Source organism: Lycium barbarum, chromosome 5, assembly GCF_019175385.1.
Source record: "Lycium barbarum isolate Lr01 chromosome 5, ASM1917538v2, whole genome shotgun sequence".
Classification (NCBI taxonomy): domain Eukaryota; kingdom Viridiplantae; phylum Streptophyta; class Magnoliopsida; order Solanales; family Solanaceae; genus Lycium; species Lycium barbarum.
In genome coordinates, this window is record NC_083341.1 from 16,098,354 (window position 1) to 16,123,882 (window position 25,529).

General features: G+C 34.3%; 2 protein-coding genes across 4 annotated transcripts; one reads left to right on the forward strand and one right to left on the reverse strand.

The window, feature by feature from the left end:
* The first annotated feature begins 293 nt into the window (after nt 1-293).
* Nucleotides 294-18,214, forward strand: LOC132640562 (potassium channel SKOR-like). 3 transcript variants are annotated; one of them, XM_060357185.1, is made up of 14 exons: nt 294-1,433; nt 7,625-7,849; nt 8,113-8,176; nt 9,159-9,498; nt 10,903-11,198; nt 12,001-12,081; nt 12,730-12,828; nt 13,188-13,409; nt 13,625-13,813; nt 14,262-14,337; nt 14,419-14,713; nt 15,837-15,958; nt 16,095-16,268; nt 18,077-18,214. In XM_060357185.1, exons 1-14 carry the CDS (start codon nt 1,189-1,191, stop codon nt 18,115-18,117), a joined length of 2,469 nt encoding a protein of 822 aa, XP_060213168.1. In that variant the 5' UTR covers nt 294-1,188; the 3' UTR covers nt 18,118-18,214. The 3 variants fall into 3 exon arrangements, with proteins under 3 accessions (XP_060213168.1, XP_060213167.1, XP_060213170.1); XM_060357184.1 differs by lacking the exon at nt 18,077-18,214 and having other exon boundaries at nt 16,095-16,618; XM_060357187.1 differs by lacking the exons at nt 16,095-16,268; nt 18,077-18,214 and adding an exon at nt 15,442-15,504.
* LOC132640563 (probable methyltransferase At1g29790) lies at nt 17,628-20,163 on the reverse strand. The gene is made up of 2 exons (XM_060357188.1): nt 19,101-20,163; nt 17,628-18,792 (listed from the first exon to the last, which is right to left on the reverse strand). The coding sequence occupies exons 1-2, from the start codon at nt 19,528-19,530 to the stop codon at nt 18,020-18,022; spliced, it is 1,203 nt and encodes a 400-aa protein (XP_060213171.1). The 5' UTR covers nt 19,531-20,163; the 3' UTR covers nt 17,628-18,019.
* Between the last annotated feature and the right edge of the window lie 5,366 nt (nt 20,164-25,529).

Sequence of the window (25,529 nt, forward strand, 5' to 3'; positions counted from 1 at the left end):
TAGGAGGATAAGATATAAATAAAACTTACCTTTACCTTTGTAGGACAAAGAGATTATTTTCAATAGACCTTCAGCTATAAAAACGTGATCAATGCAGGATTATAAGAAAAATAAGATAATAAAATATCGAGATATAAAACAGATAAAGCAACATATAGTAATACACACAATATGAATCTACACGATTATAAACAAATACAACTCTATTTTCAGCTCCAACTTCAAAAATTCAAAATATTTGATTTTTGTGGCCAAACGCCTACTCAGTTTCCTATAAATACCTTCCCTCCTACCTTCTTTTAGCCAAAAAGTTCACTCTCATATAAATCTGTCTATCCAATAGCCATAGATTCGGAAAATTTCAGTTAAACTTTCTCATAAAATCAACATTTTCCAACTATATTTCTCTCTCTTTACCTATTCATACATTGAAGAACTTTCTAGAAGTTCAATACTATGAAGCTAAGATCATCAGTCAACGGATTTGACATTGCGAAGATAATCCTTTCAGTTTCTGCATAAACAGAAAGATGAATCGAAATTAGCAGAACGATCGATTTTTTTCCCGATGATTTTGTGTTTACTTTGAGAAAAACGGATTTCACATTATATTGCGAAGAAAATCGATTCAGTTTCTGCTTAAAGAGATACTAGATGAATCCAAATTAGCTGAATTTTCAATTTTCTCTGATGATTTTGTGTTTACTGTAACGGAGACAGTAAGATTCTAAGAAGATAGATTCAGTTCAGAAATGAATCAAAATTAGCTTAATTTTCAATTTTTTCTCTCTCTCATGATTTGTGTTTATTGTTGCTTTTGGAAGAAGAGTAACGGACATAGTAAGATTCGTAGAAAACCGATTCAGTTTTTGCATACACACAAAGAAATCAGTCCAAATTAGCTTAACTTTCGAATTTTCCTGATGATTTTGTAAGAAGAGTAAGGGATACAGTGAGATTCGAAGAATATCAATTCGATTTCTGCAAAAACAGAGAAATCAATCCAAATTAGCTGTACTTGTTGGATTTTCCAGATGATTTTGTGTTTACTGTGGGAAGAAGAGTAACAGATACAGTGAGATTCGAAGAAAATCAATTCAGTTTCTGCAAAAACAGAGAAATCAATCCAAAATAGCAATATTTTCGAGTTTTCTGTGTGAGTAACAGACACAGTGAAATCGATCTGATATGTCGATGAGGAGAGAATTAATGGAGGAAGATGAGAGGAATGGAAGACATTCATCAAGAGAGTATAAAATGGAGGATTTGAGAAAAGATAGTTTGAAATCGTTGAGAACTGGTAACAGTCGATTAACGATGATGGAGAACGACTCCAGTAGTAGTCCCTCCACGTTTAGCAGGGAAAACGTCCTAAGAGGCATCAATGGCCTCAGAGGCATCTCGCAAAGTTTCCTCATTTATCCCGATGACAGGTACTCTTCTCACTCTCTGGATGCAGCAGTAACGAATTTTCGTCGTACTGTTTCGTGTTTTTGATCATTAATTAAAAATGTTTCAGGTGCTAAGAATGAAAAAGTCTCAAGTTAAAATTATGAAAATGGTGAAATTCGTTGTATTAAGCTTTACTTTAATATGTAAAGTTAAATGATAAAAAACACATTTAAATTATAATTTTTTTTAGAGTTTCATATCTCAACAATTTATTATTCAATTTATTTATATTTCTTTTGTATTAAAACACACCTCAATGTTGACTTAGCCTACACGTGTCTATTATCGATTGAGAATAAATATTTGGCCAACTTAGCATCGATGTGTGTTTTAATATAAACGGAGTGATAGTTTAAGTATGAAAAGGAAATAATGGATTGTTGGAGGGTATGAAACTAGCGAAAAGGTGTTAGTTAGGATGTGTTTTTGACCATTAACTCTATGTCCTACGTGATATGTATTTGATTAGTTTGATTGTGAATATTAGATTAGTAAAGACGTGCACGTATATGGTGTTTTCACAAGACCACTGCAATTTATAATTTAATAGATTTATATGATTAGTGAGATTTATTGATCGTAGCAAGCTGTTTACCGGAGGAGTTAATTTTTGGGTACCTTCACGAGAAAAAAAGATAACGGCGGCTTGTCATTTTTGGGTGTCAAGAGAAGAATCATTTTCGTGTGAGATATGCGTCATTGCCGGTGAGGATTTCGCGGATGTGCAGCAGACCTGTGCACATTCATTGGGTTTAGGGAGAACATAAGCCAGTTTGGCTAGAGACCATTGATTACAACTAGAGTTGTCTTTGGCCAGGCCTGTCCAACCCAACCAACTCTTTATTTAAATAGAGTTAAATTAAGATTTTTTTGACCTATATAGAAGTGAGGTTCAAAAGTCCAGCCTCTTTTGATCCGTCGGCCTCTAGGGTTGGGCTGAGGCAAGCCCTTGAGGCTAGAAATAACAAAAACCCAGTAAAATCTCACAACGTGGGGTGTGGGGAGGGTAGAATGTACACAGATCTTACTCCTATCAAGGTAGAATGATTGTTTTCGAAAAGATTAATAAATTAATTAATTTTTAAAAAATATAAGTAAATTAAACAAAAAGATAAAAAGTAATGAGAAAAAAGAATGTACTTACTACTAAGTAGTAATTAGAAACTGGAGTAATCCTTTTTAATCTTAGAATTTATATTATGTTTAAATTCTTTTGAACGTGATCTAAATTAGTGATTAAAAATAATAATTTATATTTGTTCTCTTGAATTTTTTCTTTTATGATATGAATTTGCGCAAGAATGTATGGTATAAGATTCTATTTCATATTGCAAAAGTTTCATGTTCAAATTGTACCAAAAATCACTTAGAAAATGTTATTTCTGAAGATGAAAAAACTTAAAAGACTGTCTCGTCCTAGCCCGCGGCCCGCTTAGGACTGGATTGGACTGTCATTTTGTAGACCCTTCAATAAAAGGGTCAGTCCGTCCTAGCCCATTTAATTTTTCGGCCCTTTAGGGCTGAGTTGGGTTGGGCCAGCCCATTTTGACACTTCTAATTACAACTAGTGCTACTCACATACTCCTATTTAAATTTTCAATGTATCAGAGGATAATTTAATAAAACATACACTTAATTAATGTAGTACATTTTAAGAACTTATTTGGATGGGCTTAAAAAAACAGCTCAATTTATTTTTTTTGGTTTATAAATTATTTTTAGTTTATAAGTTGCTTTAGATAAGCTAAGTCAAACAGGCTCAATTATTTTTTTGGACTTATTTTAAGTACAAAATGGCTTTAAGCTGGTTAGTCAAACGCTCAAAAAAGCTAAAAAAATAAGCCAATCCAAACGGGCTCTAAGACCTAAACAGATTAAAAGAGAACACAAGTACTTATTGATTACTGCTATCTCTTATGTCTCGTACTTCAATTAGTAGTTCTATATAAGTTATACTCTCACCCTACTAATTTAAGTATATTATTTTTCTTTTTGGTCTGTACTAACAAGAGTATATTTTTCTATATGTAGTAAGTTTTCAATTCCAATATTCTACATGACAAATTTAAAATTACAAGATTTAGAAGACAACATACATTTTTAATTTAAGACCACAAGATTCAAAAGTCTCCCTTTATTTTCTTAAACTCTGTGTTTAGAGTCACTTAAGGAGTGCTTTTTAGGTCCCAATTTATATGATATTTTATTTTTATTTTTAGTTTATCAAAAAATTACTTTATTTAAAATTAATTTGATACTCCACATTTTATGTTGCACTTAATGAGATAACGGAGAGTCATATAAATTCATATGGCTTATTGAAGTTACAAGTTTCAAATCATAAATGGGATAGAGGGGAGTAATAGTATTTAGTGCTTAGCGTTCTCATGGGAAAAAATGTATCCATTTGTTCATTTACTATTTATGCAGAGATTATAATATAAACTATGTGAAAAGATTAACAATGTAAAGATCATTAAATAACAAGTATAATTATTTTTAGAAAGTTTTTTGCTTTTAAATAGTTTAATCAATTGAATGCTAATACAAATTCTATAACAAATATGCCATCCAAACTATAACGAACACTAAATTTATGTTGGAGTCTATAGCTGTATAAAATTTATCTGTACTGCAAAGCACAAATTCGCAAATCGCATTACACTCATGACTCGCGTGTTCAATGAAATTAAAGCTCCCGTTTGGCCATAAGAATTATTCACTTTATTCTGGAATTAGCGTTAGGCCATGAGAATTTCGAATATAACTTGAAGTTGTATTCCGGAATACTAAAAACTCAAAAAAATTATTTTTAAAAAAAAATTCACTTTTTTCACTTTTTTATAATTATATTTTATCAAAAATTATAATTTCAAAAATTATTTTAAAAAAAAGTGATTTTTTTTTTTACCTATGGACAAACGGGCCAAATTTCTGCAGGAACATGTGTACGCGGTTTAAGTTGTAGCCAGAAAAGATGTTTCAATATTAATAAGACAAAAAGAAAAAAATAATTGGTGGCAAATAAGCTACCAACTATAACCTATCTCTCTCTCCGGCCCCACGTTGGCCGACCTATCATGTTACTGCTGCACCTGAAAGCAACATTTGTGACTTCTCATTTCTCAGCCGCTTTAGTGAGATTGGCTTGACTGAAGAGGGAGTTTGGGTTACACTTTTTAAGGAGCCATCTGTACATGATCCATATGGGGGATGAAATCATGTTTGGACATGCAGTTTGAATTTTTTAAATTGTAATTTTTTTATAAATATAAAATTTCATAAGTTGTGAAAATCATTAAATTTTTTCCAATTCTTATATAATCTTACCAAATGAGTAAATCATAATTCATAATAAAATTAATACGCTACGAGAAGGTCTTTCTAAAAAATACAATATCAATTGATCAAACTTTAGTTCAATAAAAAAGAAAATTTAACATGAATAGTAATGAACTACTCTTTAATATAATCCTCCCACATGGCATGAACAATATATCTACCAACTTATGGTTGGTAAACATGATTGGTAAATATATCTACCAACTTATGAATTTTTTTACAAAATATAAACGTATGGGTCAAATTTTACATTTATATTTTTTAAAATCATGATTTCAACTTCCCAAATCATGCCTTTTTGGATGATTTGGGATTTCATCTCATGAGATGAAATCAGAGTGAAATCGCATGTCCAAATGCTAATTTCATCTCATGAGATGAAATCGCATGTCTACACGCCTACTAAAAGTAGCTTATAAGTTGCTCCCTCCGTCCTATAATAAATGTCATCTTAGCCAATAATTTTTATCTTATAATAAGTGTTACTTTAGGAAATAAAGACCTAAATTAGCTAGTTTTTTTTCAAATCTACCCTTAGACAAAAGCCGAAAAGTTAAAGTAACATCTAAATGATGATTGGACAAGCCACATAATAATTTGGTATTGTTGGATTACCAATATCAAAAGGATTACTATTCATGCATGCTCTAATCAAAAGGAAAAAGTATTTATTTTTATTATGTAGGGATAATTTAGTAAACTTCACATTACATTATTGGTTTTTTAATATACGTGTTTTTGGGTAAGGTGACACTTATTATGAGATGGAGGGAGTAAAAGTTAAAAGTATAAGTTAGGAATATCTAACTTTTGATTTTAGCTTATTTTGTACTTTTTTGGCCTAAAAGTAATAAGTGCTTAAAAATACTTTTTATCTTTTTCAAACACTACAAGTAAAAAAGAGCTTAAAGCCGATAAGCATTTAAAATAAGCCAATCTAGACACCCTCTAATACTCCCTCTGATTTATAATAAGTATCCACATAGTTATTTATTTTGGTCTAAAATAAGTGTCTGCTTATATAATCAAGAAGGAACTAACTTTATTTTTTCATATTTGTCTTTATTAAGTCCCAATTGACTAGATCTAATGTGTCAAGTTAATTGTAATATAGAAATTTTAATTAAGCGTAGTTTCGTCAAAATAGGAGTATAGTTTTTAAAGAGTTAGTATTTTCTTAAAGGGCGTGGTAAGGGTTAAGTAGACACTTCTTTTGAACCGGAGGGAGTACTATTGCGTTTCAATTCGTTCGTCTTAATTTGACTCAAAACGTTTAAAAAATAAAGTCAAAATAAATACAAGATGATTTGTTAACCGTAAGTGTATGAATAACCCCAAAGTATAACATATGATAAATTTAAGATTTTCTGTATAATGAAGAGGTTAATTTGGACCTTTTCCTTTAGGAAATCTGGTTTAGCTTTGTAAATTTGACATGGTTGGTTTATATGCTTAAACATGTTTTTTTACATTGATAGTTTATAGATTTTTTACATTATTACTGAAGTTTTGCCTTTAATAACATGTTAGTTACTGTTTGTATCAAGTTACCAATTAATGCTTGTTATAGTGATTATGCGCAATTACTTATAAGTGATCTGATTGCGCAAGAATATCTTTTACACCATGCATATATAATTTAAACTCTTAAGAAAAATCAGAAGAAGCAGAAGAAGAACACGAGAATTATGGGTGAGATGAAAAAATAGCTGCCAGGGGGTTGACAAGGTGGAAGGGGTTGCTGCTTGGAGGAGGAACTATAAAGTCTGACCTGACAGCAGTGGCGTTAAGTTAAAAAAAACTAATGTTTACAAAACTTATATTATAAAGAGAAATACTCCCCCCCTATTCATAATAAGTGTCCACTTAACTTTTTTATTTTGGTTCAAAATAAATTAGTAATCAAGAAGAAATTAATTATTTTCTTCAAGTTTACCCCTATTTAGATAAGTGAATTTTATGTAACCAAGAAACTACATTAACTAGTTAGTATTTAATTAAAGGTGGTTTAGTCAAAATACATATTTTTTTTAAGAGTTAGTATTTTCTTAAGGGGCGTGCTAAAGGCTAAGTGGACACTTGTTTTGAATCGGAAGGAGTATATCATAGTAATAAAAGTTCCTAGATTTTACTTACACTCCCTCCATGCCTTTTTACTGGGTCCTTATTGATTTGACACTCCCTTTTAACAACTATTCATTAGAGGTTTGTTTTACTAAATTATTCTTATTAATTATGCTTTGAAAATCTAAGTTTGACTGCTAGTACTTTATGTAGTTACTTGATACTAATAAAAAGAATATTGAAAGAAAATAATAAAACTATATTGAAAGAAAATAATAAAACTATCTTGATTTACTAAAATGGACAGGTAAAAAGAATTATCTATTTTTAGTATAAGGGAGAGGGACAAATAAACAGGAAAGAAGTGCTATATAATTATAACACAACTTCTTCTTTTTTCACACTATAAGTGCATATAATATGTTGCAGTATCTTATTTTCAGACTATTAGACTTTTATTACCAACATTTATGTATAATTATCTTTTAGGTAAAAATTTAAACTCATAAACAAGCTCATAAAGTTAAACGGATTGACTTGATAATCTTGTATTAATAACTAACTTTTTCCTCTTTGTAATAAGTGCATCATTAACTGATGTAAAGAGGGCACATTTGCATGTGTTATGAGAGTTTTCATTTGCATCATCAGTTGCTTTCTCAATTCCATTGTTTTCGCGCCAGAAGTGGTTTCCTATCATTTTAAGTCTCTTTCCGGAATATTTCTTTAATGTTTTACAACTGATGATCTAGAAAACTTGATGCAGGTGGTATAAGCTATGGGAGAAGTTTATCCTGATTTGGGCGATATATTCATCTTTTTTTACACCAATGGAGTTTGCATTCTTCAAGGGACTGCCGAGGAACCTCTTTCTCTTGGACATTTGTGGTCAAATAGCTTTTCTTGTCGACATAGTCTTGCAATTTTTTGTAGCCTACAGAGATAGCCAGACCTACAAGATCGTGTATAAACGAACGCCTATTGCTCTTCGGTGAGTCCCCTTTTCCATCCTAGTTTACTATTTGCACAAGAGGGGATAGTGATGGATCCTACATGGTTTCACAGGTTGGGCAGAACCTAGTGTTTCATGGTCGAATCTTGCATATATGTGTTAAAAACGAATATAGAAAAAATAGACATACATTTCAGAACTCATCTCAAATTCTGAACGTCTAAATTCTGAATCCACCACCGAAGAGGGATGCAACAGAAGGTATGCCTTTAAGTAAATTAGCTGATTTTCCCTCGTTGCAGGTACTTGAAATCTCATTTTATCGTGGATCTTCTCAGTTGCATGCCGTGGGATAACATTTATAAGGTATATTCTCTCCAACGTCCTCTCTTTAACATGCTTTTTAATTTGCTAGCACCATTTTATCGGTCAATCTTTTACTTAATTTGGACCAGAGGCGGATCCAAGATTTAAACTTAAGGGTTCAACCTTTTAAGATTTTTAGTTGAACCCATTGTATTAAAAGTTATGGGTTCATATCAACTACTCCCTCCGTTTCAATTTATATATGAACCCATTTGACTAGGCACGACATTTAAGAAAGAGTAAAGACTTTTGAAACTTGTGGTTCAAAATAAGTGTTGAATATTTGTGTGGCTGTAAATCATTTCATAAAGTGAATTTGTTTCCAAATTAAGAAAGAGGTCATTCATTTTGGCACGGACTAAAAAGGAAATAGGTTCATAGAAATTGAAACAGAGGGAGTATTTATTGTAATTTTAATAATTTTTTACACATAAATTTATGTTCCGCGTCGAGAGTTGGGGGTTCAATTGAACCCCCACGTTTAAGCCTACATACGCCCCTGATTTGGACATCCACCAAATGTTTTAGAACATGCAAACAAAACCAGTATTTGGCAGTTATGAGAGAATATGATAATGTGGAAAACAACAATAGGGAGGAATAAAAATAGTGTTGGATGACATTCATTTAAAGTTTTGGAGATTGATAAACTTGTTTTGCTGCTAAACTTTTTTGTTCACATCCTCATAGCTTGTGCATGTAAGCATCCATTCTTGAGAGGCTCAGAGGCATAATTCTACTAGAAGAAAACTCACTTGTCTTAATATGCTCCTCTCCATAAACTTCAATGCAACCTAGTAAAGATAAATCAAAACTTTCTTGTCAGTTAGTGAAGTGGGGCTGCAGTTTGTACTTTACTTCCTATTAGTTTTACCCTTGGTGAAGAGGACAATTTTAAAACGGGTTAATACCTGCATTTCATGTTAGATACTTGGTTCAAGTAGATGCCTTCTGACTAAAGCTGTTCTTTTTGAATAATCAGGCTGCTGGCAAAAGTGAGGGAGTGAGATACCTTTTATGGATTAGGTTGAGCAGGGTGCGTAGAGTTACTAAATTTTTCACGAAGATGGAGAAAGATATTCGGATCAATTATCTCTTTACTAGGATTTTAAAACTTATCGCTGTTGAACTCTATTGCACGCATACGGCAGCTTGCATCTTTTACTTTTTGGCTACTACTCTGCCTCCAGAGAAAGAAGGCTACACATGGATTGGGAGTTTGACCCTAGGAGACTACAGTTATTCAGACTTTAGACATATTGATCTCTGGAGGCGGTACATCACTTCTCTGTATTTTGCCATCATCACTATGGCAACTGTGGGTATGTCTATTGCTTTCTTTCAGATTCACTGTCGTAATTATCTGAAAAAGTATATTCCACTTCTATTGGAGATGATTAAAAAGCTGATGATATATTGTCCACAATAAGCGACTTAGACGATTCACCATATTCAGTTGTTTTCCTCTATAAAATGGACTTCTAGTTATTTCTTGTGACTGTTCGAGCAACAACCCACGATTAAAGTTGGGAACTGGTTTTTTATGCCTGGGCTTTATGCCCTCTCTCCTAGATAATTTTTCAGTTTAGTGTTTGCTGTCAAGTTGTCTTTGTCCTTTTCTCCTTATACCTGTTGTTTTAATTAGTATTTGTAAATGGAAGGTGCAACATTTTGCTTGTAAAGATGCTTCTTATTTTTTGTCATATGATATGAGTTGTGTCTCTAGATTTTGTAAAGAAATGGATCTTGATCCTAACTCAACCCCAAAAGCTAGCTCAAGAGGTGAGGATTGCTCAAGCCATATTAAAGAGACCACCCATACCTTGAAGCACCGATGTGGGACTCTTCAGATTTCATTCACAATTATAAAGTTCTCAAACCCTGAGTTTGAAATTCAACATGTGGCATTTAACATCCAGGACTAGAACTGAAACCTTTTTCTCCAATTTCTATTCATTTTTATCTTCTAAGGAATAGATTAAGTTCATACATAAATACCTGAATCAGATGTCTGAATAATAGAAGTATCATCAACTGCAGGTCTGAAATAGTACAAACTAATCATGAGGTGCGACTGGTAAATGTGATGAAAGTTTGGCTGAGAGTGTTAGGTGCTTGTTATATTAGGTCCATGTGATAACTGGCTTTTAGATCTATTCTAATCCTTTAAGGAAGCGATAACCTTTATACCTTTATGTTTTCCTAAATAATTGCTCTTATCCGTTTAATCCAGTATTTATGCATGTCCTGAGCCTTTTAAAAAAAACTAAATGCGTGACACCCAGCTGAACTCAAAATCCTTTTTTCGAGATGTCCAGTTATCTTTATTTACAAATAATCGATTTGGCACCGTAAAGTTGAGTAATCATACATATTGAATGATTGACAGATAAATATAGATGTTCATAAGGTTGGTGCTGCTTTTAAATAGTTTTGGATTAACATAGTGATTGTTTTTGGTGAAAGAGACGAACAACATAAAAATGCTTTTTTGGGTAATGGGAATAATATAACTAGAAGAAATTAGTTGAAATGCTACATAAAAAGAAGCAAGCTGTTGGTTCTGGAGTGGTACTCATACACTTTGAAGGAAGGTTTCTCTTCTTTCTTCATGATAATTATTAACTTGGCCATTCTTTTTTTAACTCGTAGCTTCTTTTTATACCTTTTCTGGATGTGCAAGCACTCCTACTACTAATAGTAGAAGATGTCTTTCTGTCCTACAGGTTATGGTGACATACATGCAGTCAATCTGAGGGAAATGATATTCGTAATGGTTTATGTCTCTTTTGACATGATTCTTGGTGCTTATTTGATTGGTAACATGACAGCACTGATTGTCAAGGGAACAAAAACTGTGCGATACAGGGATAAAATGACAGATCTTATGAACTATATGAACAGAAATAGACTCGGAAGGGATATTCGTAATCAAATTAAAGATCACTTGCGATTACAATATGAAAGCACTGACACTGATGGAGCCATTCTCCAGGAGCTTCCCATCTCAATTCGTGCCAAGGTAAATAAACAAAAGGAAAAATCTTCATGTAACTCACTGCGAGCAGTTTGCTTTATATTCATTAAATTTCAAATACTCTGGGACATTAGAATCAGCTAGTTTGAATTCTTTGAATTGTGTGGTTTCTTTTCCATTTTCCTCAATTTACGGTGCTATATTTGGTCCATAGAGTTAATTACAAGTTAGTTTTCCTTTGTTACTGATGGCGAGAATACAAGGTATGTAAAAGAAAGTGGCGGATCTATAATTTAGACGCTGTGGGTTCTGAACTATAAATCTAATTCTGCTTATATTGTTTTTTCTCTCTCACGCACATACACACACAAGTAAGTGTATATATATGTGGCCGGGCAGTTGTACACCATTCCTGCAGGTCATTACTTATGTGACAAGGAATTTCACGACCATAGAACAGTGTCCAGTTCCATAATTTTGTCGCGAGAGATCATTCATTGGCAAAGCAAATATTTGATTATGCTATTTTGGGATTTGTTAATAGGGTTTGAGCAGAATGCGGTAAGTTTTCCGAACCCACAGAGCCCCTCTGGATCCGTCACGGGATAGAAAAAATCAGACATTGTGACTCTAAAAGAAGCAAGATCACTGTGCATGATTTTTTTTTTGGGTGGGGGTTTATTTAGTTGGGAATTTCTTTTGTTGTAAAAAAGCATATTAACCATCTTTGTTAGCGCTTCTAAAGTTAGTATTTATTCTTGCCTTTTATTTTGACCTTTCCTTCTCATTGCTGATGCATATAACATTCTTTCAGCAATACATAACAAATATGTCAACCTTTTTGCAGATATCCCAGACGTTATATCAGTCTTGCATTGAAAATATTCCTCTTTTCAGGGACTGCTCCTCAGAATTCATAAGTCAAATTGTAAGTATACTTTTTTTGTCAATGATTGATTATCTAATTGCAAAACAGTGTTTCTATCCTTTTCTCTTTTCTGAAGAGGTCTGTTTCAATTTCACTCTAATTGAAATCGATGATATTATACGAGATATTTTGCCACAACCTCTAGAATCTGATGCCTTGTAAGATCCTTATCTATTTGCTATACTGGCCAGTGAAGCAGGAAGTAAAATAGACCACGCCATATGTTCCACAATGAGTCAGCTATTAATCTAAGATCCAGAGTTGCTCATATTCTGAATTTTGTGAACAGCTTACATAATTCGTCTTTATTTCAACTTCGCCTGCTTAGTTAAATTGTATTGCACATTTTACATGCACCCAAGGACAGAAAGGTTGGGATCCTAGTTTGATAACGTATTTGTAGAATTGGTCCTTGGTAACTTCATGGTTGTTTTCTGCATGCAGACACGCTTTTCTGCCTCATCAACCTGCATTGTCACCCTCCGCTAAATTAGAAACAATTTGACATGCGTGCTTCTTCTCTCCTCTTTTAGTACACCTTTGGATGCTTGCCTCCTCACGTCTCTCTGTTTGGTTTTGATTGGGGCCCCGTTAAAGAAGATAAAGTAAATATAGCACTGAGGGCTGATTTTTGTGAAAAAAATTCAGGTAACTCGAGTGCGTGAAGAATTTTTCCTTCCAGGAGAAGTGATCATGGAACAGGGGCATGCAGTGGACCAACTTTATTTTGTCTGTCATGGTGTCCTGGTAAATTGTTCTGCCACGTTCAGAATTTTCTATTGTAACCTTTTATGTAGTAATAAGCTTATATTCATTTGATGCCTTAAAAAATTATTCTACCTCATGTTAGCTTAGGTTTCTAAACCTTATTAATATCACTAGTTCTGGATCTATTGTTGAATTCACTAACTGTAGCTGGGAAATTGTTAGACTGTGATGGTGTTATTAGAAACTCTAGAAAATTGAGAGAAATAGCAGTGTACCTGTTCTCTAGTTTCCATTGCTCCAAAACTTCTGCAAATCTTACAACTGCTGACTTATCGATTCATGTTTGGCATCGAGCTGCAGCTGATACTGCTAGACTCATTGTGGTTATTTTGATCCAGGAGGAAATTGGTATAGGGGAAGATGGGTCAGAAGAGAAAGTAGCACTTCTTGAGCCTAATAGCTCGTTCGGAGAAATATCCATTCTTTGCAACATTCCACAACCATATACTGTTCGTGTTTGTGAACTATGCAGACTCATACGGATTGATAAGCAGTCGTTTTCAAATATTTTGGAGATCTACTTTCATGATGGGAGAAGAATCTTGACTAACTTACTAGAGGTAATCTGTCTTGGGTGGCATGCTATTCTTCACCCATACCACCTATGGCTTCTATTCTCTCTTGTTACTAGTACAATTGTACAAGATTTGACTAGAAAAGTACATCTGGATTAGTAAGTTAATATATGTTAATTGTTGTTATCCTTTTGGAAATTAACTGCTTTTGCATTAATACTTATGGACTCAAAAGTTCTTAAAGCAGTCTTAACTGACAGGGAAAGGATTCTGATCTTCGTGTAAAAGAACTGGAGTTAGATATAACATTCCACATTGGGAAACAAGAGGCTGAGCTTGCTTTGAAAGTGAATAGTGCAGCTTATCATGGTGATTTGCACCAGCTGAAGAGTTTGATTCGAGCTGGAGCCGATCCCAACAAGAAAGATTATGATGGAAGATCACCTCTGGTATGGTCTTAGCCAATAGAAACGTATAGCTTTTCTGGTTCGTTACTTCTTGATGATTCTTTGAAAAATTGTTATTTTCTGAGTAACTATTGAACTCTTGTGAAATCAACAGCCATTTGAGTGTTTTTCAGTCCATGAGTGGACCTTAACTCTTTGTTCATAATGTGTTGTTTGTTTTCCAAGCTCATGAATTTCTTTCTTGCGTATGCAAATTTGTAAATCATGCAGCACATTTGGTAGCATTTAGCTGTTTCTACAAATATGAGTTAATCAATAAGGAATTCCAGATTGAAACTCTGCAGGCATTATTAGTTGAAGTTCAGATGCTGCTTCTATCAACATACTGATTCTGTCTTTAAGAAAAATATTCAAAAGAACGATTCTAAAAGAATGCTGAATTTTAAAAGAGTGAAAAATTATTCCTAATCAAGGCTTTGTTTATGAACAGCATCTTGCAGCATCCAGAGGATATGAAGACATCTCTTTTTTCCTTATCCAAGAAGATGTCGATCTCAATGCTTCAGGTAAGTTCTAAAACCTGTAGTTGACCGGTGAACTTCCTTCTTCTCAAATATTTATTGCAACTCATGATTTTTGTCAAATAGACAACTTTGGCAACACACCGCTCCTTGAAGCTATCAAGAATGGACATGATCGTGTTGCTTCATTACTTGTTAAGAAAGGTGCTATGTTGGAGATTGAAAATGCTGGTAGCTTCTTGTGTACGCTGGTTACAAAAGGGGATTCAGATCTACTACGAAGGCTGTTGTCTAATGGTATTGATCCGAACTCCAAAGACTATGATTACCGGACACCACTCCATGTAGCGGCTTCTCAAGGATTATTTGCGATGGCGCGATTGCTTCTAGGAGCTGGTGCTTCAGTTTTCTCAAAAGACAGGTACCAGTTAAATCTTTATTGCTATATTACTGTAGTCACTTCTTAAAGAGTATGAACTTTAGTTTAGAGCAAGCTACCTTTTGTCATAACTTGTAACGTAGACTAGCGTGCTTACCATGTTGGGAAACACAATATTTACTTTATATTGTTGCATCAGTATTTGGGGATTCATTGAGGGGAGTAACTTTTTTTTTTCTTGATTATTGTTGAATTTTTCATCTGGTCATTTAGCCAACCCCAACTAGATTGGGATTGAGGCGTAATTAGGTTCTTGAATCTAGCATCCTCTAACCAATGGACCTTTCTGCTTCTTATTCTTATTCTATTTCACAATTTCATTTTGTGGTTGGAAGGTTTTCAACTTTTTGTTTTTATCATCTGTGGCATTTAAAAAGTTACAATCATCTTTTTATAGATGATTATCCTGACAGCTACTAAATAACTTTTCCTCTTGCTATTTTTGAATATAATACCCAATCGATTTGAGATTACATCAATGCTTGCTTATTCTTAATCATTTGAGAAAGCTTTCTATGTTCTTCAGTCAAATGGGAAAATAGATCTTTAACCTTCTCCTTTGGCATTTCAGAATGAAATGTTGAGAATATGAGGCATCATGTAAAAAATGAAATGCTTTCGAAATAAACTTCTGAATTTTTGTATCATTTAATTCGAATTTTGCACTGATGGCTTTTCATATGTTTCCTGTCATCGACCAAATGAAATAGAGGCAGATCAAGAATGAGAATGACTTCTCAAATGTGAGGATATCCTGGCACAATTTTCTTGAGGTGAAACCTGTTTTGTTAAAATTTCGTTCATGACCTAGATGAGATTGTTGTCTAGTCCATCCCAGTTCAAGCTAAAATGCCTTGAATCATATATGATCATTCGTCACATGAGTAGTTTTGTTTCCATGCTGACCATATTAGATGCTTGGTCAATTCTTTTCTTGAGCTTGGTGCAGTTTCTTTCCTTCAAGTTTACAGGCCAACTGAAGTGAATTGCGTCATGGCTGCTCTTTCAAAACATTACAGTGTACTAGCTGCATTGTGCATAGCTATACCCATATTCCAAATATGGCTAGCCTCTTAAAACCTAAAGGAAACCTAATATATTGCAGATGGGGAAATACTCCAGTTGATGAAGCTAGACTGAGTGGAAACAATCAATTGATCAAGGTTCTGGAAGAAGCAAAATCAGCTAAAATATCGGAATTCCCTAGTGTTTCACACGACATCTCAGGTATTGCAGAAGCAACACCATCACCAAACTAAAGTTCCTCGTCACCAGCTACATTGTTACTTACACAAATTTTTTTTTTTTTTTTTTTGGTAAGCTATTTCAAGCTTGTTAACCATATAATCTCTGTGTAAAACAGAAAAAATGCACCCGCGGAAGTGTACTGTATTCCCTTTCCACCCATGGGAGTCAAAGGATGTCAGGAAACATGGTGTTGTACTGTGGGTACCTACGAGTATGGAAGAGCTCGTTGCTGCAGCTACAGAACAACTCAACTTCCCATCTGGCTCTTGTATTTTATCAGAAGATGCAGGTAAAATTCTTGACATAGATATGATTTGTGATGGTCAGAAGTTGTACTTGATCAGTGAAACAACTTAAGAATACCTTGTCGATATATAGTACCCTGTGCAGCTTTGTGGTGTGTAGATATTGTCAACCAAGTTGAAGATGAAATAAAATCTCTAGTAGTCACTCACTGTTGCTGAGTGATGATATTGCATATGAGGAATTTACCGGCTGTAGCAATTTAAGCGTCTCGAGTGTTGTTTTGTAGTGATTTGGTACTTGTACCTTGCATTATCAATTTATGTTGTTGTAAAATGAAGTCTAAATTTTGCAATAGAAGCCAGTCATTGGGGCAGGATTCTGCCATTACTGCAATGTTATTCTATTGTTTTTCAGTGGTGCCCATAAAATGGATTTTCAGTCTTTCACCACTAACCATCAACAGTCAGCTTAACCATTATTCTATATACACACATTCAAGGGAGCCTTCTACTAATTCAGCTCTCTGTAAAGGTCGAACCAATTCCAAACATTTTGTTTTCTTAATTCCAAGTCCTTGCTGGTATTCCTTGGGTAAATGATATATGTGGAATAGAAAGTATTTTATAAGATGATGGAAGTCGAGCACCTTGTATACTTCACGTAGATTGACTTTTCAAGAAGTCTTCAGTATCTGGAGATGTTCCATAGGGTCATTTTACTGTCTATGCCGGGATGACTAGAAAATTTTGTTATTTGATTTTGGTCTTGAGCCAACCTTCATTTCAAGACTTACTCACGCCGAGCAGGAATTGGAATTTGATTTTTCGTTGAGTGGTGATGCATCCACTAGCAAGATATATAACTTGCTAACAATATGACAAACGACAAATAAATTTATGCAGCTTATCTATTCCAGTTTGACTTATACAAGTATATACCAGCAAAATATATCACTTGCTAATAATGCAAGCCAAATTGAATTTCTTATTTTCCTTTACATGATTCAATTAAGGCAAACTTCCAAGTTAAAAAACCATAACTTGCAGAAAACATTTAAAGTCTACTCTTAGGCTCCTATTCATGTGAACTTCAGAAGGGTGTCCTTTGTTTTGAATTGTCAAGATGCTTTTGATGGAGCCTACTACCATAAACTCTTAAGTCTCGTAGTTTCACCATGGATAACAACAACAGCTACGCCTCAGTCCCAAACAAGCTGCGGTCGGCTGTATGAATCCTCACTTCTTCATTCATATAGCCAACCCCATGATACCCAGAAAACAATGATCGACTGTAAGGTACCTTCGGGATGATACTACATCTAAACACAAGAAGTTTTGTAACTGAAGTCTTTTAAGGATAACCTGTCATTCAGGACATTATGCTGTGCCTATGAAGCTTTTTTAACTTGGTCACTACCCAGTGTAATCCCACAATAGTGGGGTCTGGGGAGGGTAAGATGTACGCAGCCTTACCCCTACCTGGGTAGGGAGGCTGTTTCCGATTGACCCTCGGCAACCCTCCTCCTTTATCCGGGCTTGGGACCGGCAATGTGAGCGAGCTCACACAGGCGGAGTTTATGAAGCTTTTTTAACTATTGCTTGGAAATGGTTTAGCCACAAACATTACAAAATCATACTCAAGTTACTCAAATTGTTAGTTTATATCTGGAGATGTCATCTGAAACGAATTCATGACTTTATTAAACAAAAAAAAAAAAAAAAAAAAAAATCACCTCCTCCTTTCATGTCTTCTATTTCTATCAAAGTAAGAAAGTAAAATAAACATCTAATACTATCACCAAGAATTCTTGAGTGGCTTCTCCAACAGTGCTGAAAGGTACATCTCATTCAGCTCAGGCCCTCTGTCCATCTTTCGCCCTACGATCCACTTGACCTTATGGAACCCGATGCTCTCTATAAGGGGAGCATAGACTTGCTCAAATTCCTCACCAACACAGAAGAAATGGTCAAGCCAGAACAGCCCACCAGGCCGAAGCACTCTATAGATGTCGAAAAACAAGAAGTGAAGTAGTGTTGTTGGTATCCAGTTACTCAGCACATGCATTGAGTGCACTATATCCAGTGTGTTGTCAAAGAAAGGAAGTCTCTGTGAAATGCTTATGTACAAAGGTACGACTCCTCTTGATGCTATAAATGTATTGAAAGGGCCATTGAGATTCATTGAAGTTGTTAATATTGTTATGTTCCTTTCTCTCATTCTTACAGCAAACGTAGCTACACCGCCTCCGATATCAAGCCCTATTCTGATTGTACCAGGCTTCTTCACCGCTAGTACTTCATCAATAGAGAAGTCTAGGCCAGCTCCCTTTGTCGACGACCAACGGTTTTTCTCTCTGCCATTGAGATCAAAGCAGTCTTTGCAATCATCAAATCCTTTCTGAGTTTTCATCCTGATGATAAGACATTCATAGCTTTTGCATGTATATGCTGTCCAAACTACAGATGAATCCGATGGTGTAGTCCATAAACTCTCAGGAAGAGGGTAAGGCTCAACATATTCCTGCTGAGAAGCAGGACGACATCTGCGGCGAGGGAGAGGCTCACAACCTGTAAAGAAAAAAGAAACAAGAGATTTTGAGGAACGAATTTCGTAATTCCTTTTCCTACTTACACAACTGTAGGGATTATACATACAGTCAGATTTCTCTATAACAACATTTCACTATAACGATCAAGTTTTCTTTGGAACCGGCTTTTCGTGTTATGCTATAGTATATGTTCTCTATAACTGCATTTACCTATAGCACTGCACAAACGACGCCGTTATAGAGAGGTCTGACTGTATAAACCTTTCCTAATATTTACAATGAATGGTCTCTTTCCACATTAACAATTTCTTAATTCTTAACGCAAACCTTTGAGAAGCAGCTTCTGTGCCAGGAGCTCGTCATCAGGGCAAGAACCATTGACATTGTATGACATGTAACGACGAAGTAAATCCGGAAACATGGTGCACGGGCGCCCCACCGGAGGGATGATTTTGTCAGAATCAAAGTTTGTGTTGAATCCAAATGGTAGTTTGTGTGGAGATGTGAAAGCAAGGAACTCAGGTGGAAGATCAGATATTTGAACATCATCATCTCTAGTTGCTGGCTCAACAACTAAAGGGATAGGAGTATTAAATGATGAAGCAGTGGAAATGGAACTATATGTTTGTTGGTATAATGAACAAGAAGAGTTCTTAAAGGCGTTAGAAATGAAAAAAGTTATAAGATTTGAGGACACAAGAAGGAAGAAAAAGAACAGATTTGGGGAAAGATGCCTTGGCTTATGAGGTGAGTCCATGAGTATTTCTTTTGGACAATCAAAGTTTTTGATACCCTTAAAGTTGAAGATGATGCAAAAGTATGGTGCTGGTATCTATATGGTTATAGTTGAAAAAAATAATCTAAATGGTTATATATTTTATATATATTCAGCAGGGCAAGTGTTCTTTTCTTAAGCTTTAACCAGTGGCGGATCCAGGATTTTCACTCAGGGGTTTGAAAAAAATAATCTAAATGGTTATATATTTTATATATATTCAGCAGGGCAAGTGTTCTTTTCTTAAGCTTTAACCAGTGGCGGATTCAGGATTTTCACTCAGGGGTTTGAAAAAAATAACAAAAGCTAAATATAAAAAATAATGTTGTCAATGGGAATCGAACCTAGGACACATGACAATTTTGAACACCTTGAACTGCTTAAAGCTAACCTTTTACATTTATTTAGGGTGTTCAAAAGTTAATATATGTACATAAACATAGAAAACTTACCCTATATATACACTGTAATTTTTTGCTAAGGGTGTTCGCAATCCGCCGCTGGCTTTAACTAGCATTTTCACCCTTAATTCAGATGGATTATACCTCTACTATCCTTACTACAAAGGCTTAGGTAGGATTTTTAATTTATGGGTATTGAACCACAAACCTTTTTGCTTATTGGGTTCTAGGTAAATTATTTATCAATATTAAATAAAATTTTAATACAATTACTAGGTCTGAGGCAAAGCTACTAGGTTATGCTGAACCCATAGGCCGTAGCTTTAAGGCTGGCTCTGCTCCTGCCTTACTAGGTGATGAAGTTCCTCTGTTGCATGCAGAGGCGAATCTAATATCTAGAGTTAGTGGGTCCAGAATGAGTGTGATCTTATTTATGTGTACATCTTAAAATTTTATTGCATATGTATATATACTTCGAGAAGAGAGCAATGAACTCAGTTGAACTCATAGAACCTACCCTAGATCCGCCTCGTGCTGCATGATGGATATTTTGGTCCTTTTGCATCATATTAGTTCATCTATGAACTTAATTATAGGTCTTTATGTTATTTTTTTGAAACCGGTAACTTTATAGGTCTTTATGTTATTGTCAATGATAAATTACTATAGCAGGTGCTAGACCTTGTAGGAAGCTCCAAGAACTCTAACTTCATTAACTATATAGTAATTATTTCATCACCAAAATCCAAGGCTTGCTGTTTATAGTTTTTATAGGGCGACTGGCAGATTTCCAGCTTTAAGATTGACATATGCATTTTTTGTGTTTTTATAATATAGTCTTGTTTCAAGGTTTAGATGCACTTAATTATTTAATCCCAGTTTGGTAATGTGACTTGTGAGTTTTTGTGGCGCATTTTGAGCTGCATAGTTTGCGGAATAATTCACATGATAGTTTAGTACTGAATCTAGAAGCAATTTCTTGGAAATCGTATTGACTTGTTCTTTTTCAACAGAGAGTTGTTGAAGTTCAAGATATGTGTACAATTTTCCAAGCCTTGTGCATTCAATTCCCATAAATTTTGGATCAAGAATAGACGTTAGGATGTGTGTACATATGTACTACACTACTACCTCGTCTATTTGTCGTATTTCTCTACTCGCTATTAAGAAAATGTTAATTAGGAGAGACATTGCCTTTTTTATCCTTATTTACGTCTGCTCGGTTCTTCAGGAGTAGTATTTTTCAAATGGTAAACTGGTAAGTGCTTGGAGGGAAAGAATATATAATATATGCTTATTTAAAAGATCCCAATATGATAAGGCAATACCACCAGCTAAAAAAGGGGGAGATAAAAGAGGCGTAGGTTGCACTCTTATGTTTTTTTTTAGAGTCGAGAAATTCTTAATCGTTTTTTCCAGTGATGAGAAATAGTAAGTACACAAGTGTCAGTTTTTAGACGAGGAAGATCATTTCTTTGTAAATAAAAAAAAATAAAAAAGCCAGAATCTTTCCATTGATAGAATAGTCTATCTTTGAAAAGATCACGGAAAGCGTGTCTTTAAGTAAGAAGTACCCTTGTGCTAGTGAAAATATACAAGTACATATTCAAATGAAATCCATTTCAATATTGTCAACAGACAGAGAAATAGAAAAATACAATTTTGGTATGGGGATTAGGGAAAGGGAAGAGGAAAGAGATGTTGGAGTTTGCCTTGAATTTTCTACCTTATTTAAATTTTATCATAATTGTATTTTACTTTAAAAGAAATTTCTCGATAGAAAAAGTTTTCTTTGTGAAAAATGATTCTACCATATTTATTCATTTTCTTGGAGGAGAAGTTTTGAACTTTTATAAATAGAACATTATTTCTTCTCATTTAATAACACAATAACATCCACAATGTAGTCATTAAAGAGTCTTGTTTAGGGGGAGATTATTCTCTCAATAGGATATTATGCTTTTATATTAGTTTTCCCATATGTAAGCCAATTGACCAACCTATATTAGAATAATATGCTTCTTTGAATATAGTTTTTTTTGTCGTTTGATTTATCATCGTTCAAGGTTTGCAATTATAAGCTTCCGTGTGACACCCTGATTATTTTGATCTCAACAAGAGAAAGGAAGCTGTGGAAGCCGAAATCATACCTATTATCTAAGGGCTCGTTTGGTATGCTGAACAAGCATAAATAGTCTTTAGATAAAAATTTTGTGATTCCTTGTTTGGTTATTAATTCTTGAATAAGTTACATAAGGATTAGAAAAAGTACTGGACCAGATGATGGATTAATAGTGGCAAGACTAGTTATCCTTCAATAAAATAATGAAAAAAGACAAAGTACCTCTGAGGTCCCCTTTTTCTATTATAAGGTGGAGGATATTTTTGTAAACAAACAATTTTTACTTAGAAATTATGTAATGCATATTATTTTTAATAAGACAAATCAAACAATAGAAATAATATCATGATAATAACTAATCCTAACATGACTTGTTTTCAAACCAAATGACCCCTAACAGGCTCCCGCTAATACCACTAGATGATAAGTCTTAGTGGTGAAGTATTAATCTTTTTCACTAGTGCGATCGAACAAAATGAATCATTTTTTTGCGCGAAATGCCTTCAAAGGCATTGGTCTTTAATTTTGACCTCTCAAATTGCTGGTCTTTAATTTTTGCCTTCGTCTAAAAATTCATAGATTTTGGATTCAAACCCTCGCTCAGTTAAAAATTTAAAAAAAAAAATCGCATGCCAGAATTCTGGATTCGTCGGGCTAGTTTTGGATTCAAGGTAGAGTTTGGACCTTATAAGGCAAAGTTTGGGCAAAAGCCTGTCTTAAGACAAACCTGTACCTTAAGGCTAACTTTTGCCCGAATAGGCCTAATTTTGCTATAAACCTCTGACTTGCGATTTTTTTTTTGACTGAGTCGGGATTCGATCCCAGAACTTCGGGGTATTAGGCAAAGGGCAAATATTAAAGACCAACAATTTGAGGGGCAAAAATTAAAGACCGGTGCCTTTGAAGGTAATCGTGCAAATGACCCAAAATGAATCAGAACACCTTATTAGACTTTACAAATGTTAAAAATTTAATCTTTAAATTCTGGTACCTATTTGTTTTCATCACATCTGTTTCTTTGAGTGACAAAATATTGTCACTTTTTCTACAAAACTTACATTTTGCTCCTTTCCTTCCGTTTTTATGTGTGTCCATAATTTCTGACTTAACACACCTGGAACAACACATAAACTATTCGAGTACGAATTGCATGATGATTAAAAAATACTTTGCACTACCGTCAATGGAAGTGGTGCAGTGGATGTGGTTGTTCCTCCCTTAACTAGAGGTCTCGGGTTCGAGCCCTGGGTATGGAAAAATTCTTGGTGGGGAGTGCTTCTCCAGAAATGGGCCTTACCCGGCAGGAATCCGAATATAGTCGGGCTCCAATGAGGATACCGAATACCGGCTGAGAAAAAAAAAAAAAAACTTCGCACTAAGAGCTTAACCCTCTTATTATGCTAGTAACTGGTAATTGTGTGTGTTCAAATCCCATTATACTCCTTTAGATGTAATTCTTTGTATACTTAGAAGTACGTAGAAGCAGAATCCCATTGCCAAAAAATTAGGGATAAGACAAAAGAACCACTCAACTATGGCAAAATTGCCAGTTACATGCTTAAATTATGCGAGGGTCCTATTACCTCCTGAAATTAATTTTTTCGTATTATTTACACCCCTAAACTATACGAAGGTCCTATTATCCCCCTGAACTATGCGAGAGTCCTATTACTCCTCTAAACTTAATTGTCAAGATTGCACTGGTTTTCGTATTTAACTTGTTGTATCTATTAAGATTATGTTATTGCATAGTCAAGTGTAGTTTTTCACTGATTTTTGTATCTACAAAGCTGCATAACTCGTTTTGATATCTAATAATTATTCTTGATATTCTGCAGAGAGAGGTTTCCTTCATTTATGAAGCAGTCATACTTGTAAAGTTGGTATTTTGCACAAGTTTTCTTCTTTATCTGGTGTATAGAACCCTTGCATAGTTTAGGTGTGTAACTGAAAATTTTGTCATAGTTCAGGGAGGTTCGTATATGCCTTATCTAGTTATCCCTATTATACAAAGTGGACGAAGATAGAGGGTCATTTGAACTTTTAACCCTATTTGTGCAGGTCTTTAATTTTTGCCCCTCAAGGCGAACAACTTTTTCACGGCATAGGGTTATGTATTCGCATAATAATATCTCATAAGTTATGCCCCGCTAGGCATAAGTTCGATTGATAAGAGAAAAAATTAAAGATCAACCCATTTCAAGGGTAGAAATTTAAGTTTTTAAGTTGGGAAAAGTACATGGTATGACCACCAGGAAAAAAAAAGCCCCATTTTAAGCAAATGACCCGAGTTGTCCGTTCGGCCCAAATTAATGCCAAGCGCTAGCCGCCCAGCCCATTCACTACCCAAAAAAAAAAAAAATCAGACGTCGCCACAAAAGAGCGTCACTAAAAGGTTCGCTACAAAAGAACATGACTATTTGTGATGACTAAAGATCGACGAAAAAAAATTCATATTGAGCTTTCAAATAATATCCCAAAGCATGTATAATATGTGTATAATTAGTAAATATACATTAATTATACATTTATTAAACACAAATTATACACCACTGATATATTTTCTACGTATACATTAATTATGAATTTATTAAACATAAATTATATGTTGACTATATATTTATTATACAACAATGATATATTTTCTATACATATGCTTTAGGGATACATATTCTATACGATAATGATACAATTCTATATGTGTGATACATTTTTTCTATACATATACAGTTGAGATACATAATCTATACAACAATGATACAGTTTCTATACGTATGATACATTTTCTATATGTATACAGTAGTGATGCATATACAACAATGATACAATTTATATACATATGTTGAAATTTGTTGAAAAATGGATAGAAAATAAAATTATTTTGAAAAGGCTAAAAAATGACTTTTAAGATTATTGGGCCATCGGGTGTCAATAGTTTCACCCGAATGGCCATTTGTGTCCTTTTCACTTTTAAGTTTTTTTTTTTTCGCGGATTGTCCTTCTTTTGGGGTAGTCTTTAATTTTTGGCCCTCAAATTGCTAGTCTTTAATTTTTACCCTTCGCTTAATAAGGTGGCTGAAAATACCCCGAGGTTCTGGGTTCGAACCTCCGCTCAGTAAAAAAAAAAAAAAATTCGCAAGGCAAGGCTTTGCAAAAAGTCTGCCTTATGCAGTTTTGGCTTATAAGGCAAAGTCTACCGTCTCCGGCAGACTTTTAGTTATGCCTTAACCAAAGTTTGCCGCATAAGGCAGACTTTTCCTTAAGGCATAACTAAAAGTTTGTCTTATAAGGGAAAGTTTATCGTATCTAGCAGACTTTTAGTTGTGCCTTAAAGCAAAGTCTGCCGCATAAGGCAGACTTTTTGTAAAGCCTTGCTTTGCGATTTTTTATTTTATTTTTATGACTAAGCCAAGGTTCAAACCCAAAACCTCGGGGTATTTTAAGTGAAGGACAAAAAT

What these genes read in the sequence shown, in the direction of transcription:
- LOC132640562 (XM_060357184.1), top strand. Translation starts at nt 1,189, where the DNA reads ATGTCGATGAGGAGAGAATTAATGGAGGAAGATGAGAGGAATGGAAGA. An exon ending in CGTGGGATAACATTTATAAG is followed by an intron (nt 8,177 to 9,158) that starts GTATATTCTCTC and finishes TTGAATAATCAG; the next exon opens with GCTGCTGGCAAAAGTGAGGG. An exon ending in TGTTTCACACGACATCTCAG is followed by an intron (nt 15,959 to 16,094) that starts GTATTGCAGAAG and finishes TGTGTAAAACAG; the next exon opens with AAAAAATGCACCCGCGGAAG.
- LOC132640563 (XM_060357188.1), bottom strand. Translation starts at nt 19,530, where the DNA reads ATGGACTCACCTCATAAGCCAAGGCATCTTTCCCCAAATCTGTTCTTT. An exon ending in ACAGAAGCTGCTTCTCAAAG is followed by an intron (nt 18,793 to 19,100) that starts GTTTGCGTTAAG and finishes TTTTCTTTACAG; the next exon opens with GTTGTGAGCCTCTCCCTCGC.